Source organism: Anguilla rostrata, chromosome 5 (genome assembly GCF_018555375.3).
Source record: "Anguilla rostrata isolate EN2019 chromosome 5, ASM1855537v3, whole genome shotgun sequence".
NCBI lineage: Eukaryota > Metazoa > Chordata > Actinopteri > Anguilliformes > Anguillidae > Anguilla > Anguilla rostrata.
Window position 1 is genome coordinate 32,300,750 of NC_057937.1, and position 14,991 is coordinate 32,315,740.

The 14,991-nt window shown below is 43.2% G+C and overlaps 1 protein-coding gene across 4 annotated transcripts in view; it reads right to left on the reverse strand.

Moving 5' to 3' along the window:
• The window catches only part of LOC135255075 (TOX high mobility group box family member 3-like), a 64,465-nt gene that overhangs the window by 12,285 nt on the left and 37,189 nt on the right, over positions 1 to 14,991 (reverse strand). Inside the window, exons 2-3 of one of the 4 annotated variants that reach the window (XM_064335811.1) lie at positions 8,308 to 8,373; positions 1,646 to 1,897 (exon numbers count right to left, since the gene is read on the reverse strand). In XM_064335811.1, the coding sequence (XP_064191881.1) occupies positions 1,646 to 1,897; positions 8,308 to 8,373 (318 nt within the window). Of the gene's footprint in view, positions 1 to 1,633; positions 1,901 to 8,307; positions 8,374 to 14,991 lie in introns of all 4 variants that reach the window. The other 3 variants (XM_064335809.1, XM_064335810.1, XM_064335808.1) reach the window with 3 other exon arrangements.

Below are 14,991 nucleotides of genomic sequence, written 5' to 3' on the forward strand. Positions count from 1 at the left end.
TTAATTGCTCTAATGCACTTTGCATCCAATGTCACATTTTTTAAATGTGGCACTTTAGAGATTTTTTTTATAACACATTTGACAAAAACCTGGAAATCTAAACAATGATTGTCTCATTCTTCTGACAAATGGGTTTTTAACCGTTTCTGGTCCATGGACCCCCACCAAGACTTAAAGGCATCCAGAGGATCCACATCATAAGAGGGTTATATGGTCAAAAAAGGTGAAGTTGCAAATCTGTAAGAAAATGTTTTTGTAACACAGTGTGGCCCACGTTGTAACTTGCCGTATGGTCTTATGTGCACCTGTTTTGAGTGAAGGACAAACAACATTGTGCTGACATAGAGTTTCTGCCCCCTGTCTCTGCACAGACAAAGAGAGGCGCAGAGGGGTGGAGCAAAGAGAGACAGAAAAAGAGTGAGAGAGCAATGTGCAAATGGGCACATCACTGAGGACGTGCCATCGGTAGCTAAGCACCACCATTGGCCATACTTTTGGTTTTATCTGAACAGAGGTTTGCATGGATTGGCTGAGACAAAAGCGTCGATTCCACAAGAACTAGAAACCAAAATAAGCTGTAAATTGATGTGACACAGCACAGTGCACCTAGCATCACAAGCAAAGGCTTCTAGTTCAACAAAATAGACCCAGAATTGACTTATTTCACAGACAAAGACTTAGGCAGCCTACTGGCCTCCTGGTAATTGATTCTTGGAGCCGCCCACAAACCGGCTGCTGACTCTGCAACCAAAAGTACTGTGCCTTTCAACAAACAAAAAAATTACAGTGCCTTTCTTAGCTCCAAACAAAGTAGAGCAGAGTATTCAAACACTGAGTTTCAGATTCAGGTCTTCAAAACACCTCAGGTGACAATGGACTTGAGTGAGGTGCTTCAGGTTTTGATGCTTCAGGTTTCCAGAAGCATCAACAAAAATAAATACATGGATTCAGCTGTACTTTTTAATTCCCATATGTAGTACTTCTGGAATCGAACATTTTGTTGTGTAGTATACACACACACACACACAGTGTTACATAAATATGAATATACAGTATATGCTTTTAATGCATTGCATATTCATATTGATATTTGCTGTAGCAATTTTACAGTTTCTCTCCATACCCACACACTACTTAGCAACCAAAGCTTAATCTTCAAATTAAGGAAACAAATCTGAAGTAATCCTAAAAAGACAGGAATAAAGAGGGCTTAAGTGAGTTCCAACAGTTTTACTCATATAGTCTGGTAAAAATCAGATCTATCGTGGAACTATCAAATACATCCATCATCAAAACAGATTCGGCAGCTTCATGTTCAGAGGAGGGAAGCAGAGGGTAAACTGGCCCCTCTGGGAGTATGGGTCAAGTACTATAAATACAAACTATTATATAATATTATTATATAATGGATCTGTACATTATATACAGCATACGAAATCATATGTTGTAACCATTAAATGCTATGATTACATTACAAGAGCGCTTGGATCATGTTTTACCTCTGGAACTATTTGACGTAGTCGTTTTGGCATATCTCATTCTACGGATTGTGTACTCAGTAAAGTGCTTGCAGATTGTGTCCTTGGTAATACTAGGCTGAGCTAGCTGTGGACTCTCCTATCACATGCCGTACCTTTGGACTCACCATGGGCAGGCCACTGCTGAGGACTGGGCCCTCCTGGTCTGCAAGGTTGCGGGATATGGTGATGGAGGGCAGCTCCAGGCTCTGAGGGGGGAACTGAGGGGTAAATCGGCCCCTCTGCGATGACTGGGGTTCTGGGAGCCCGGAGAAGGGCGAGCCCGTGTCCGACATCCCCAGGCCCGTCTCGGCCTCGGGAGGAGGCGTGATGGGCGGGATCTCAAACTCTTCGTCCCCCAGGCTGGGCGTGTGAAATGTCTGCTGCAGGGAAAATGGAAGGAAAGGAAGTCATTTCACCATTAAATTTGCTTCCTAGAAGCATTACAATGATGCTGAACACAGTTATGCTGCTATCTGGCAGTAATGCTAGTATTCATTTTCACCTTTTTATGAATGCACAGCAAATCATAATACACAAAACAGAACACATAAATCTAAGAGGTGAGCATCAAACTTTGGATCGAGTTTTTGGACTGGATTAAATCAAAATTTGCCCTTAACCGTGACTTACAACAACATGCTAGGGATAGATTGCAATTGGTCGAGTTCATCAACAAAATCGACACGTAAGACAAAAAATTAAATAAATAGCATCTCCTTCATTTTAAGTAAAAAAATGGAAAACACATTAATTCAAAGGTAAAACCAAAACATTGAAGTTTAAGATGTGCTCATTGGATACACTGGTCAAGGGAAGATGACAAATTGCAGTTTATCAAATAGTAATCACGGCAGAGGGAATGTGCAATAAAAGCTTATGATATGAGGGTTGGAAAATGTACGAAGAGTGGAGAAACTACACGTCACAGAGAGATGGGCTTATAAAATTCAAAGAGATTAAGTAATACTCTCAGAGATTCCTGCTCTTGGCTAGAAGTTTTTCTTTGTTCCCATAGCCTGCACCCTTAAATCTTCTCATCAAATGGGTTTAATCCCCCTGCCTCCGAAATTAAAGCTTCTGGTCACACTTAATTTGCTTATTTGGTTTCTTTGGGATGGTATTCCTGACCTGCTCTGATCAAGTCTTCATTCGGCGCTCTTGTTGCAGACCCAAAATAACCAACATTTGCCGCTGCAGCTACGTCTTGGACTTCAAAAGATACGGGAAAAGCACCGCGCCTCAACATGACTGCAGGTTTTTCCAGCCCGTGGCACTGGTGTTTGTCTCCTTGGTTAGAGCCACAGTTAAAACATGCTTTACTGCGGCCAGAAGGGGTCATTGTCGATGTTAATAGTAAATTTTAACCAGGACACTCAAAACACCACAGCAGAAAAAGCCATGGCCGCCCGAACAGTATCACAGTTCTCCCTCTCCAGAGCAGCTTGAAGGAGGGAAGGCAAGCAGCACTGGCAATGTGTTAACACATCGCTGATTAAAGTGCGTTAATACAGCCCGCGCTGCTTTGGCGCGCTAACACTTGAAACTAATTTGTCGCCTGCTCTGAAAGCCGCTTTCTTGACAAGCGGTGATGAAATGCGCTCACAGGGCCAGCTAATAGTGCCCCCCTCCCTTTTGTTTCAGAACAACGTTCACCTGTTTTGACGTTTGTTTTACAACCATTAAATCGGGTTTCTGTTCCGCGGCAGCTGCGCTGCTCATCAAGTATCTCCCCTCCGGTATCGCGTCTGACAAACAACGACGCGCCCGAGCCGTTTACCGTACAGTCCTTCTGCCTCCTCATCCTCACCCGTTTTACTGACTTTGAAAGCTGGCACCAGGCAAAAACCGTGCAGAAAAAAGAACTAAAGACAACTGCAACAGGGAACATGCAATTTGTAAGTGCAGACCAGTGTTGATGTAATTCTAAATTTAGAACCTACGTTCGTCCTCAAGCTCTTTAATAAGACAGCGCTGATAAAATGTCCATGTTTTCCAGATTTTTTAAAATGAGAAATTTGCACAAAAACCAATTGCTCATATCCTTATGACTCATAGTTCAATACGCTTTTTAGAAATTGAACGGCCGAGCTGATACGCAGGCAATGTTAAGGACAGCCTACATTCATGCTCCCGCACTTTCATGAGCAGCTCTGATACATTTTCCAGATTTTTACATTCATTTCAAAATGTCCAAGAGAACGTCTCACAAAATGCTACAAAATTTATGACTTGCAGTTCAATACAGTTTTAGAAACAGTCACTCCTTCCACCTCAACCACGTGTGGTCTCCATGGTTCTGTAGAACACCAATAAAAGTTGATACACAGGCAATGTCTCAGTTTCGGAAGCTACACGGTCCAGAGATCTGTAAAAGGCAACAGCATTTCCTCGTGCCACGCCTTAACGTACTGATAAACTACTGCACGTTTAATACAATGTTGCAGAATGAGTCCGAACAAGTGGAATGCGATTGAGACCTTTAGGCCGAATGCTGAAAAAAGCTCGAGGGGAAAGCTAGAAATGGAACTTGTGTGTCAAGCGTGGTACAGCCAGAGATGTGGGGGAAGCGGAGGAGCCAGATCGTTATCAGATGGCAGTTGCCTCTCGTCTCCCATTGTTAATGATGATGCAAATTAACAGCTGCACAAGGGGAGCTGAAAATTGAGATGTAGCAAGTTGAGCCGCGGCTTGGCTTGGGTATACGAGGTGTCAGCTGTCGTTGCTGGTCTGCTCGTCGGTGACGAAGTGCCAGACTAGTTATGGCTGGTGGAGCCGAGAGTGGGGGGCGGGGGGGTGTTGCCTTATACCATGCTCACTATTAGTGTCACTTCATATAAAGCTTGCCTAATTCTGTGCTACGAGAGGCTTACCGTCCTCTGATCTCAGATTAAGAGATGCAAAATCCACTTTCTTCACGTCAGCTGCCTGATTATCCATTTAAATTGTGCTGAAAGCTCAGCAAAGCCCACTGCCAAGCCAGATGCTGGCTCAGGATGCTGGCGAAAGGGAGGGGGGGTTCATATGCCAACTTGGGGGGGGAGTCAAGCAATGGCACCTGATTGTGGGGATGGGGTGCCGCCGGACAGGGGCCAAGCTGTACCCCACATGTCAAACCAGACGCACGGGGGCATCCCCTGGCCACTCCGAGCGCAACGCACGGCGCAAATCCGACGGGATAGGCCGACGGAAGCACCGCCTCCCAGTTTATGACAGATTCGCTAGGTCACAAATGCGCCGCCTCTTGGATGTGTGCCAGCACAGGATTAAGATATTAGTCATCTGAAACAGTGGAACAATTAGGTCCCCCGAGTGAAACGGCAGCTGGAGGATTTCAGTCTTAGAAGAACGACGTTAACCGGCTCGAGAGGCAGTCGCTTTGCTTCACCTCGACGTCAGGCCGCAGCGAAAACGCTGAAGCGGGAAACGGGGCCGGACGGTTCCCAGATTGTGCCATAAGGAGAGCCGGAGTTAAATGATGTGGCATTAACGCTGACAGAGCAGGCACAAGTGTCAGTTCCACAGAAATATTCTGACAGTGCCCAATGCCTCTTGTGCATTACAGCATTACTCAATTCATTCGGTGGCAGAAAACTCAAATCAGGGAGGGCCTTAGATTTTTGTGAAATTTGTGAAATCAGGAAATTTAGGACCGACTTTGGCAAAAAAAAAAAAAAAAAAAAAAAACTGGTCTATCGGTGCGGAATATTGATTTTGAAATGAACTGACCTGAGTGGTTTCACAAGACCAATGACTCATTTTGTTCCAAAGCTTGGTATTACACAATGGCTTGTTAAGATAAATATGTACTTTGTTCAATTGTTTCAGCTGCATTTCTATAACATTCCAATTAATTTTAACTGAACTCCTACCAATGGGAGATGGTAGGTACAGGATACATGATGGTCTTATGAAGGCAGATCTTTATTTAAAAAGAACAAGGGTGGATATGATGATGCTAGATTTGCAGTGAACCCCAAGCAAAGGAAATAAAAACATGACAAATAGCATGTGATTAACTAACACTCAAAAGTAGAGTTCTGCACTCCAGTGAAAAAGAAAAACTTGCTTCGAAATGAACTCAGGGGAACAATAGCGTTATAATGTTAATAGTGCTCTCACAAAACCTCCATCATCGTTACCATCACCCACCCCCTAACTCGCGCTTGTGGATCGTTTCTCAAAATTGACAACAGATTTCCAATATCTACCAGCTCAACTTCCTTTGTACTTGTTTAGAAGTAATTATGTAGATATAATTTGATTGCATGAGTCAAATGATATGTTTGAGTGGAACTCAATCTTAATGAATAATTTCCCTTTGGCGAGCATAGTAGATTCTGTTAAAATGTAAGCTTTCACAAGCAGACCGTGGTCACCTTATCTAATATTGTGAATGCAAAAGGTAATGTTTCACAAGCCTCCTAAGAAGGCAGTTGTTTTAGCTATCGGTTACACATTTTGGTTAATTTCCTCATGTTTTCTAAATGTGCATTAAGCTTAAATTACGGGGTCGTTTACTCTGATGTGACTTCTGGTGATGTGATCATTTCCTGTTCATCTGCAGTTTGCAATACCCAGAGATGGAATGCATTTTATACTTATTAAATTAATTTCTTCTCCAAAGGCTTTTTGAAGCCATTTACAAAAAATAAACAAACACATGAAAAAAATAAAAATGATTTTAAAAAGGACACCTAAAAGATAACGCTGTTTTTGTTTTGTTTTTTTTCCCCCCCATTCTGCAACAACAGTATGGAAGCCCATTGGTTTGCAATTTAAAAAATGAAAGCTGTGTAAAAAGACAGATTTGTTTTGTGTCAGTGCAAAAGGCCTCCCTTTGAACAAAACCCTTGCCCAGGGCTGACACATTAAGTAGATTAAAATAGTGTTATACCGGAAAAGAAAACTCATTTCAGCGTGAAATTACACCACTCAATGAAAGTCATTTCCATTCCTTTTTGGATTAGGTTACAAGAGACAATACTTCACAGTTTATATCATGCCTCCACTGGAAAATATAATCGGCGCTATATGGTTACGCTTTTAATTTTTCAAATGCGTGCTACAGTACAATGCCATCTGTACTGTAACACAAGGAGCGGTTTGTTCCTTTTGATAAAATGCAAATTTGCAGGGCTGCTACACCGAGCCCCAACAGCACCGCAGTCAGACATTTTCCGCAGCTGGGATTAAGCAGGTGAAGAACAGCTGGTGCTGGCTGGGCTCTCCACCACACCTGGATCCCGGGTCACAACAGTAAAATCCTGATCACAAAAAAACAAGGAAAATTAGCGCCCGTCGCGCTCCTCCAGGTTCGGCTTTGTCTCCGGATCTGTGGCAAAAACTGTTGTGACGAGTTTCTTCAGAGCTAGCTGTAACCACCCCCCCCCCCCCAACTTGACTGCTGTTGAGGCGCAATAATGACCGTGGCCTCTCTGCGAGATCCGTGGCACACAATGAAAGAGGCGAGATCTATTACGCTTTTTTTTTTTTTTTTTTTTAAGTAGCTTTGGAAAAATCAGGTTACACGGGCTTTTAATCTCCATGTCATTTAAATCTATCTTAAAGCCCTTTGGTGTGAACAATAGAGTGAAGGACAGTGCTGTTGAATGGTGGAGAATGATGGGCTTGGGTTTGTTAGAGTATATTACATCCAAGGACAAGGAGGGGGAGTGAGGGGGTGGAGATGGAGATCTCAGGAAAAAAAAAAGAAATCCAAAAACAGGGCAGAACAATTCCCCACCGATCTCTCTCCTATTCATACCGAAAACGCACTTTATACAGACGCCTCTAATGATGCAACATGACATTTTAGGTGTCAGTTTTTGTTCTGCGATTGATGGTCACTGCATCTCCTCCTCCTCCTTGTTCATCTCCTGCACAATGCAGAAATGCTGGAATACCTGCGAGCGCCAGGGCCAATTTATCATAAAGCTTTCATTGTTAGTGTTATCAGGCCTGAGATATTTTACAATAACCTTGCATGCTCCTTGATTCACACCGGCTGCATACTTTCATCAGTCATTCAAACGTCACGAAACATTACTTGTTTGTTAGCAGCAAAATATTATCTGGTAAACATTCAAAATATGTGGTCATTGTGCTATTATGTGGACAGCCTGTGCTGAAATATGTTATTGTTACATTATAATTCTAACCAAACTCACCCAATACTAACATCAGTAACTGATTTATTTATCATAAATTAGCTACTTATGTTACACTTGACATCAGTAGCTAATTTATAATAAAAGTTCTAAATCAAGCAACCTTGGCCTGATTGGTCTCTGGGATTAGTTCAATCTGAGTCTTATTGGGGTGTCAAAATGTCAGGAATGGAGCAATGCTGAGTACCTCCTGCACATGTTCACCTTCATGAAATCTAATAATTAGTCCAATTAGTGTGGTAAGGTGCCCGGTTGAAGCGTAAACCAGATCCGCCGCTGATACTCCAGGACCAGGGCTGCCTATCATGCTCTAAGCAGTTGAATAGCGAGTCTGATATTTCCTTCTTTGTCCTGTTGGTCTCTGTGGGCTCCTGTACACCAGTACTGCAACCAGCACTACTACTCCATACCGTCGCTGCAGCCCTGGCTCTTGGTCGACCAGGCCAGCCGCATTGGCTCTCTCTGCGAGTTTTCTTTAATTCTGCTCTTTGTTGGAACTGCGAAGGGTGCCTAAAATTTGGAAATCAATCTTTTCTGTCTTCTATGTACCTCTGTGCACCCCTACCCCCACAGCCTTGAGGATCAAATGGGACAAGACAGCAACAGAGAGAAGTACTCACATCGCCAGCCGACAGCAGTGCACCGTTTGCCTCCGCCATGTTCATGTAATTATTATTGTTCCCAAACTGCAAGAGAAAGCAAACGCATAATTAGAATTTAGACCCTTTATGCTGCCAACAGGTGACATTGATGGTCATAGTATAACAGTATGCTATAAACTTGCTATTTAAAGACAGAACCTGAATCAGGGTTTCTCCTGCATTGAAATGTCTGCCGGGTCGCCTAAATGTTTTTTCAAGCCGTCTAAGCTGCCTATAGGAGAAATCCCACCAAAAAAAACCGGCAAGATGATTAGAAATGGTCTGTGAATTTATTGGTACTATTTCGTTGTGGATGATACTGCATTTCAAGTTTTGTTCAAGTTTGACTGCATTCAAGTTTACGTGCAACATTCAACACGCTAAGTTAACGACAGTAGAATCCTCATAATTGCATCAAAGAAAAAAAACAGAGTGCCAATGACTGCGCGTGCCACTCAGGCGTCCGCTATGGATGATTTTCAACAGAAACCAGCTACCTTCGCAAGTTAGGCCTATGTGTTGCGTTTTGTGTCTTTATAGGGCATTTGTTGGTTTATTTATTTATTACACATCTGCCAACTTTTAATGTATTTTTAAAGATCGTTGTGCAATGTAACTGGACAGAATTTCATGAAAATCTCTGAAATATGCACTATTGGTTAATGCAAATAGGCAATCTCTTTACAGTGGAATTAATGGGAACTTTGGCAATTATATGCAAATACCCAAAATAAGCAATAATATGTTATGCAGTTAGATTTATTCTACTGTATTGACCTACACTGTTTTTGCCTATCGGTGCAGATTGAACCACAGTCCCTGTCACACAAAGTGAAGGCAAGAAAAACCCTACTGAATGCATTAAACCATGGGGCAATGGTATTAAGATCAGCACAGTTCAATCCAACTGGTCTGTTTTTGATGTACTGAGATGCATTTTAAGAATGAGTACAATGCTATTCCTCCACAGAGAAAGCAGAGAAATGCAGCCAATTCAATGAAAGGTAATGAGAATCTAGGTTTGCTATTCATAGCTTATAGAACAGAAATTAATGATACCTTAGCGCCACAATACAAAGTAGCGCGACGCAGCATAATGTTATTAACTTTCAATACCCTGGGGGTGCAGGCCAGAATTGGGGCACAAAACCAAGAACGGGGACATTGTGCAAACACTCGTTCGTATGGTTCGGATCTGAAGCTTTCGGCGCGATTCCAAAGTACCGATGAGCGGAGGAGGCGGCCTTTAATAAGAAATAGCAGAGCGCTGGAGAACCAGCCCCCCAAAACCCAAGCGAGGCCTCCTGATAGAACGGCAGACACTTCCTTTCTTCTCAAACAGTGGAGCACTGACAGGTAGGAACAATGGGCCACAGAATGAAGAATTACAGGCCAGCATCTGGGCCCTGCAGCACAAAGTACCTTTCTGACAAAAAAGAGCCCGGTTTACACTTAGTAAAAAGGAGGGGAGAGGTGGTCTGCAGCAGCCCCTTTCGCGGGAACGCATTCTAGAATTCAGCAAAACGAGAGAAATTCCCTTTGTGTATTTATTACAAAGTCATTCCTTCGAACATAATAAATGCAGAAATATTGTTGGGGGGGGGGGGGGGGTGGTTGAGCAGAGGGTGGTGAAGAGTTCCTTATCTTCATGGAGGCATAACAATAGCTGAAACAAATTAAGATCAGACAGAAATGAGAAGTGCTTTAATTTATTTTCTGCTCCTTTTGTTCTGCCCCCCTTCCCTCATAGTGGTTAGTATGCCAATGTAATTACCGCAAGAACTGCGGCTAATCAACTGCGAACGGTATCCATTAATTAGTATATACCCTGGAGAAAGGGGAGAAAATCAGGAGCTATGTTAACAGTGTAACGCGCTGGTGAGCCGGGGGAGGGGGGGAGAGGTGCAAAACCCACAAGCATTTGAAGAAGCAGGTGGTTTTTCAGCAGTCCAAATCATCTACCTTGAGCTCTCGCTGTAAAACTCTATCAAAGCTCACTACTCAAGGCTAGGCGTACGCCTCGCCGACCAGATACCCTCTTCTGAGGAACGTCGGTCTGTCAGCACAGCTTTCCTAGGCAAACAGAACCCCCTCCCCGCCAAACTTCAGCCTCTTCCTTTTTTCACCTGCCCTTGCAACCTTGAAAGCAGACTTAGCCAAACCCCAATGTGCCCTTTATGACACACTTAGAGAGTAATTAACCTTCCGGAAGCTTATCTGTAAAGCTACCTAGTGGTTTCTCCCTTAGGATTACAGACAAGTCTCAAAAATCTCCCCCCCTTCATGAACTATTGAGAAAATGCTATCGTTCTACAGAAAGAAGTGGTTTTGTGTCCCTTGGCCACTGTTTCACAACATAGGCACAGCCAGGCAGAATCAAGGACTAACAGAGAGGAGCTTTATCTCACTTTAAATGGTATTGCATCACAGAAAGGTGTTAGAAGGGAGTTAATGAGTATAAAACCAGGCAAGCAGGTGGTTTTTAGAAAAGTCGAAGAGTCTGTGCTTTCTATTCAAGTTATTCATCAACACCGTCAGCAACATTTGCTCATTCCGAATCCAACTGGCTGCCCTCGAGCTCTCCAGTATGTGGTTTTAACACACGGTAAACAAACTACTCATTAATGCTTACACATTTATATCACAGGAAAGGGGAGCGCACTTACAAAGACATACATTTCAGACGATTATCACTGCATTAAAATGACAAATTTTGTTCTCAATTGGATCTACCACTGGAACAGGAGGAATTAGGCTAACATAATGCCAATAATTACTGAGGGAAATTGACCAAGGTAATAAATAAACATATTACCAGATGGTAGCCCATCCTCCAGAACCTCACATATATACATTATGTGCTTTGAAAATTACTTATCTGACTACATCAAAACATTTGAGCAATTTTGTCATCGAGCCACAGAAAATTTCCCCCAGTCACCCACCGTATTCATCTGGACCTTTGCTGCTCTGTGAGGACAGAGGCCAAGCGAGCACTTAATTAGGACCAGGAACAAAGAGGTGGTGAGTTATAGTGATCTTTAATTCATCCCGTCAATGCATTTTACGTTCGTGCTTGCGGTCTCTCAGAATGCAGCCAAACGACAAATGAAATTAACCTCGATTGGAGAGTCTGGACTGCTGACCGTGGAGTCCACGCGAAAATGGGTCAGAGCGGACAATGCGAGCTCTGTAATTTAAAAAATGAGGAGCCGGACTCCTTTGGCCTAATTAGCGTAGACATCTCAATGTGGACAGAGACCATTTTGGCAGCGACGGGGGGTGGGGGGGGGGTGGGGTGGGTAGGTCGGGCAACCAGCAGTCCCCACTGTACGTGTGACTCTGGGCAATGTGCACCCGGGTGGGTTGAGGATTATGAAACAGGTGAATGGCAGAGCTGCCAAGAAGCATCCTCCTGTACTTGACCACCGAAATGACTTTGAAATCAGCAGGAAGGCCGAGTTGCGGTCCTGCAGGCTGCATTTTGACTGGGTGCAAGCCCGTTGTGTATGCCATTTCGGCTCTGTGCATTTAGCGCACTTCTGGTACCTCTTTTCTGAAGGGCCACGTCAGAGGAGAGCTGGCAGTGAGCGCGGATCAGTTTTAAAGAGCTGTGGGATATGGGGGCTTTTATTAACAGTGGCTCCGTAATATGAGCCCCTCCTGGGGTCTGGCACGAACTCAATGACAGAGCAAACGTTGTCTCCGTTGTTTTTACACGACCAGTAAAGGAGTAGGCCTAAAAAATAAATGTTCCTGAAAAGGGATTAATAATTAACAAAAGCTTCTCTGGCAGTGAAAAGATTATCTAAACATTTTTTGAAGGACATGAAAAAAGTGGACAGGCTTATTTTGAATCCAATAAAAGTATGTTTCCCTTTTAGTCAGAAAACAGGTCAAGCATAATTAACTTCCCAGTATTGGTAATTGTCTTTCCAGCTGATCATGTTTTTTTTCTTTTTTTTTTTGAACTGAAAAATTATGGGGCATTGATGGGAGGGGGAGGGGGTAGGGGGTGTTTGCACTCACACTGTATGTCACTGATTTTCATAAGGCTGGAAACCATCACATTTCCAACCAAACAATTCTTAACAGCATCTTACTGGTGATACAGCCTACCCATGCATGTGACTGGATGGATGCCCATTTCACTTTGATCAGAGATAACTTATACAGATGGAATTTCATAACCTGTAGGGAAAGATATTTTTTATAGTGGTATGGATCTGTGGGGAAATTAGCCCTTTGGCTACAAATGCGCCAAGCAAAATGATTTCAACCCGAGGGCTAAAATGCTATTACGCCAACATGAACCTGGCTCAACCCACGACATGAATTAATGTAAAAATTCTCTCATCCATAAACACACCGAGCATGTGGTTGCACTGCAGCCGAAGCAAAGTCATATTCAGAGAGCTTTCCGTGGAACATGTCCACGTCTCCGACAATGAAACACTGCTCCTCTCTTACCCTCAGTGCAGCGATTATGTACCCTTGGGTATGAATCATCCGTAGCGCTCGCATTCTGTCAACTTTCTTTCAAGGGAGTCACATTTCAACAGCAATGTTTACGAGATAAAGAACAGAGATAAAATGCTGACCTATGACTGCAGTTTGAGGAAATGCGCTTCCATCTTCTATCAAGTGTGAGCATCGTCTCTGCTTCCCCCCCCCCTTTTTAACCCCCCCCCCCCCACCCCCTTCTGTACTTGTTTTCAGGCAGTAGGCCTATGAATATAATAAAGACTGAGCTCAGTGTTCATCTTGTATTTTTGCTTCCACTTGGGCTATTTCATTCCCAAAGACGGTTTTCATGAATAAATCAATGACTCGATTATAAATAGAATAGGAATCTGAATGGCGATGGAAGTTTAATATTTACTGCGGCATCTAGCATGCAATATGAATCAGCGCAAACGACCAAAGGGGAAGAAAACCCGCCGTCTTGCTCAGGAGATGATGTATGTTGTGGGTATTTTGATATGGTAACGCAATAACGTTCAGAGCTCCGCCTTTATGACATTATAGCAGGTAAGCAACTGTGGCGTGCTGCAAAAGCTAATTTAATTAAGCCTGCGCACTTGGCTGAAATATATCAGCTGCTGACAAGCAATTTTACAGTCCTGCTTCTCCTCTGAAATCACACTGCTGCTGCTGCTCTTTGGTACATAATTCCTGTGCTAATGTGTTCTCCAGCGATCTTTCTCAGAAGAGAAATAAAACTGCATCTACTGCAGCACGAATAAAGATATTTTTCATCTCACCTTCCCCCCATCCCCCCCCCCCCCCTTGTAGATTTGGCACAATCATAAGCTGGATCTCTTCATTCAACAGAAGCAACAGCCAAACAGAGCAAGTACTGATTACTGTCTTTCTCCAAGCCAGCTGGTGCTTGAGTAAACACAATCTTTCAGAGGGTAACCTTTTGATTTCCAAGGTCCTTCTGGCCAAACATATACTCATTTACAAACCAGTTCTCTGTAACACCTCTGTAGCTGCCCTAACACGATTATCGGCGCTATTCAAACCCATATGCGTCGGTCATATTCTGGTAAAACCGATCTGTAAAATGGTCTTCATGGCACAGCATAGCCGTACAGCCAGTTTTGCAGACTGCTTTCTGATCCGCAGGCAGAATCGATGACAAAATTCAGTTTAAAACGGAAATCATTGCTCTCCATTAAAACTTGTAACCGTCCCTTCGGAGGACCCCTGGCAGAATGTTCTAGAAGCCAATGTTGAAATCAGGCTGATTTTTCACCTTCTCTAATTTTCAGTGAAGAAAAACATCCACAATGGAAGGGAACGGGTCTGCGTGCTCATCCAGCAGAGACCAGCTGATTCAGTCCTGCTCCGGTCGCTCAAGATCAACATGACTTTCAAGACACATCATTAGCATCCTTTTTTAACTCTACAAATATCTAATTTACGCTTTTGTACAGATCTAACAAGCTTTCCAACAGACTAGGTAGAATGCAGTGCTGGTCAGGCTTTATTTAAATAGGTTAGGCATTATAAGATGCCTGTCAGACATTTTGCGTTATCCCAAAAGGAAACTGTAGCAAACATTATTAAGCACGTAACATCCTTTGGAGACCAGACTCATATCTGACTGCCAGGGCTCAGATAAAATACTGCTTTGTTCCTATATTGTATTATCCAATCGTTTGCTGGTTTTGCAAGAGTAATCTTTGACTGCCATCTCATGCGCTTCCAGTAAAAGTCTGCCCTGTACATCATGTATCATTAAACAGTCAGATTTCTTAAGGGCACATGGAACGGATCTCTGTGCTATAAACACAGGCAAACTGTTTAGTTGTCTACACTCAGCATTTAGGAAAGGCTGTGTTCCACTCACCCGACACTGCTGTGGGTCAGCTACACTTGTGGCAAGCCGGAGGCATTTCCACAGCAAACTGGCCGAGTATGTAGGCCAATCCCAGATATGGTAGTGGGCTGGCTCAAAGCCCAGACAAATTAAGTGGAAGTAGGCATGTTTATCCTGCGTAAAATACCGTAGCCATGGAGTTTTTTGTGCTCGCTCCTTGCTTGGCAGCATTGTCTAAGTCATATCGTCAACAGATCAGACAAGGAAAGCACCATTCTATCGGCGTTTTTTTTGTTTTGTCGTGATATCATTGCCATTGTTGTGAAAGGCACATA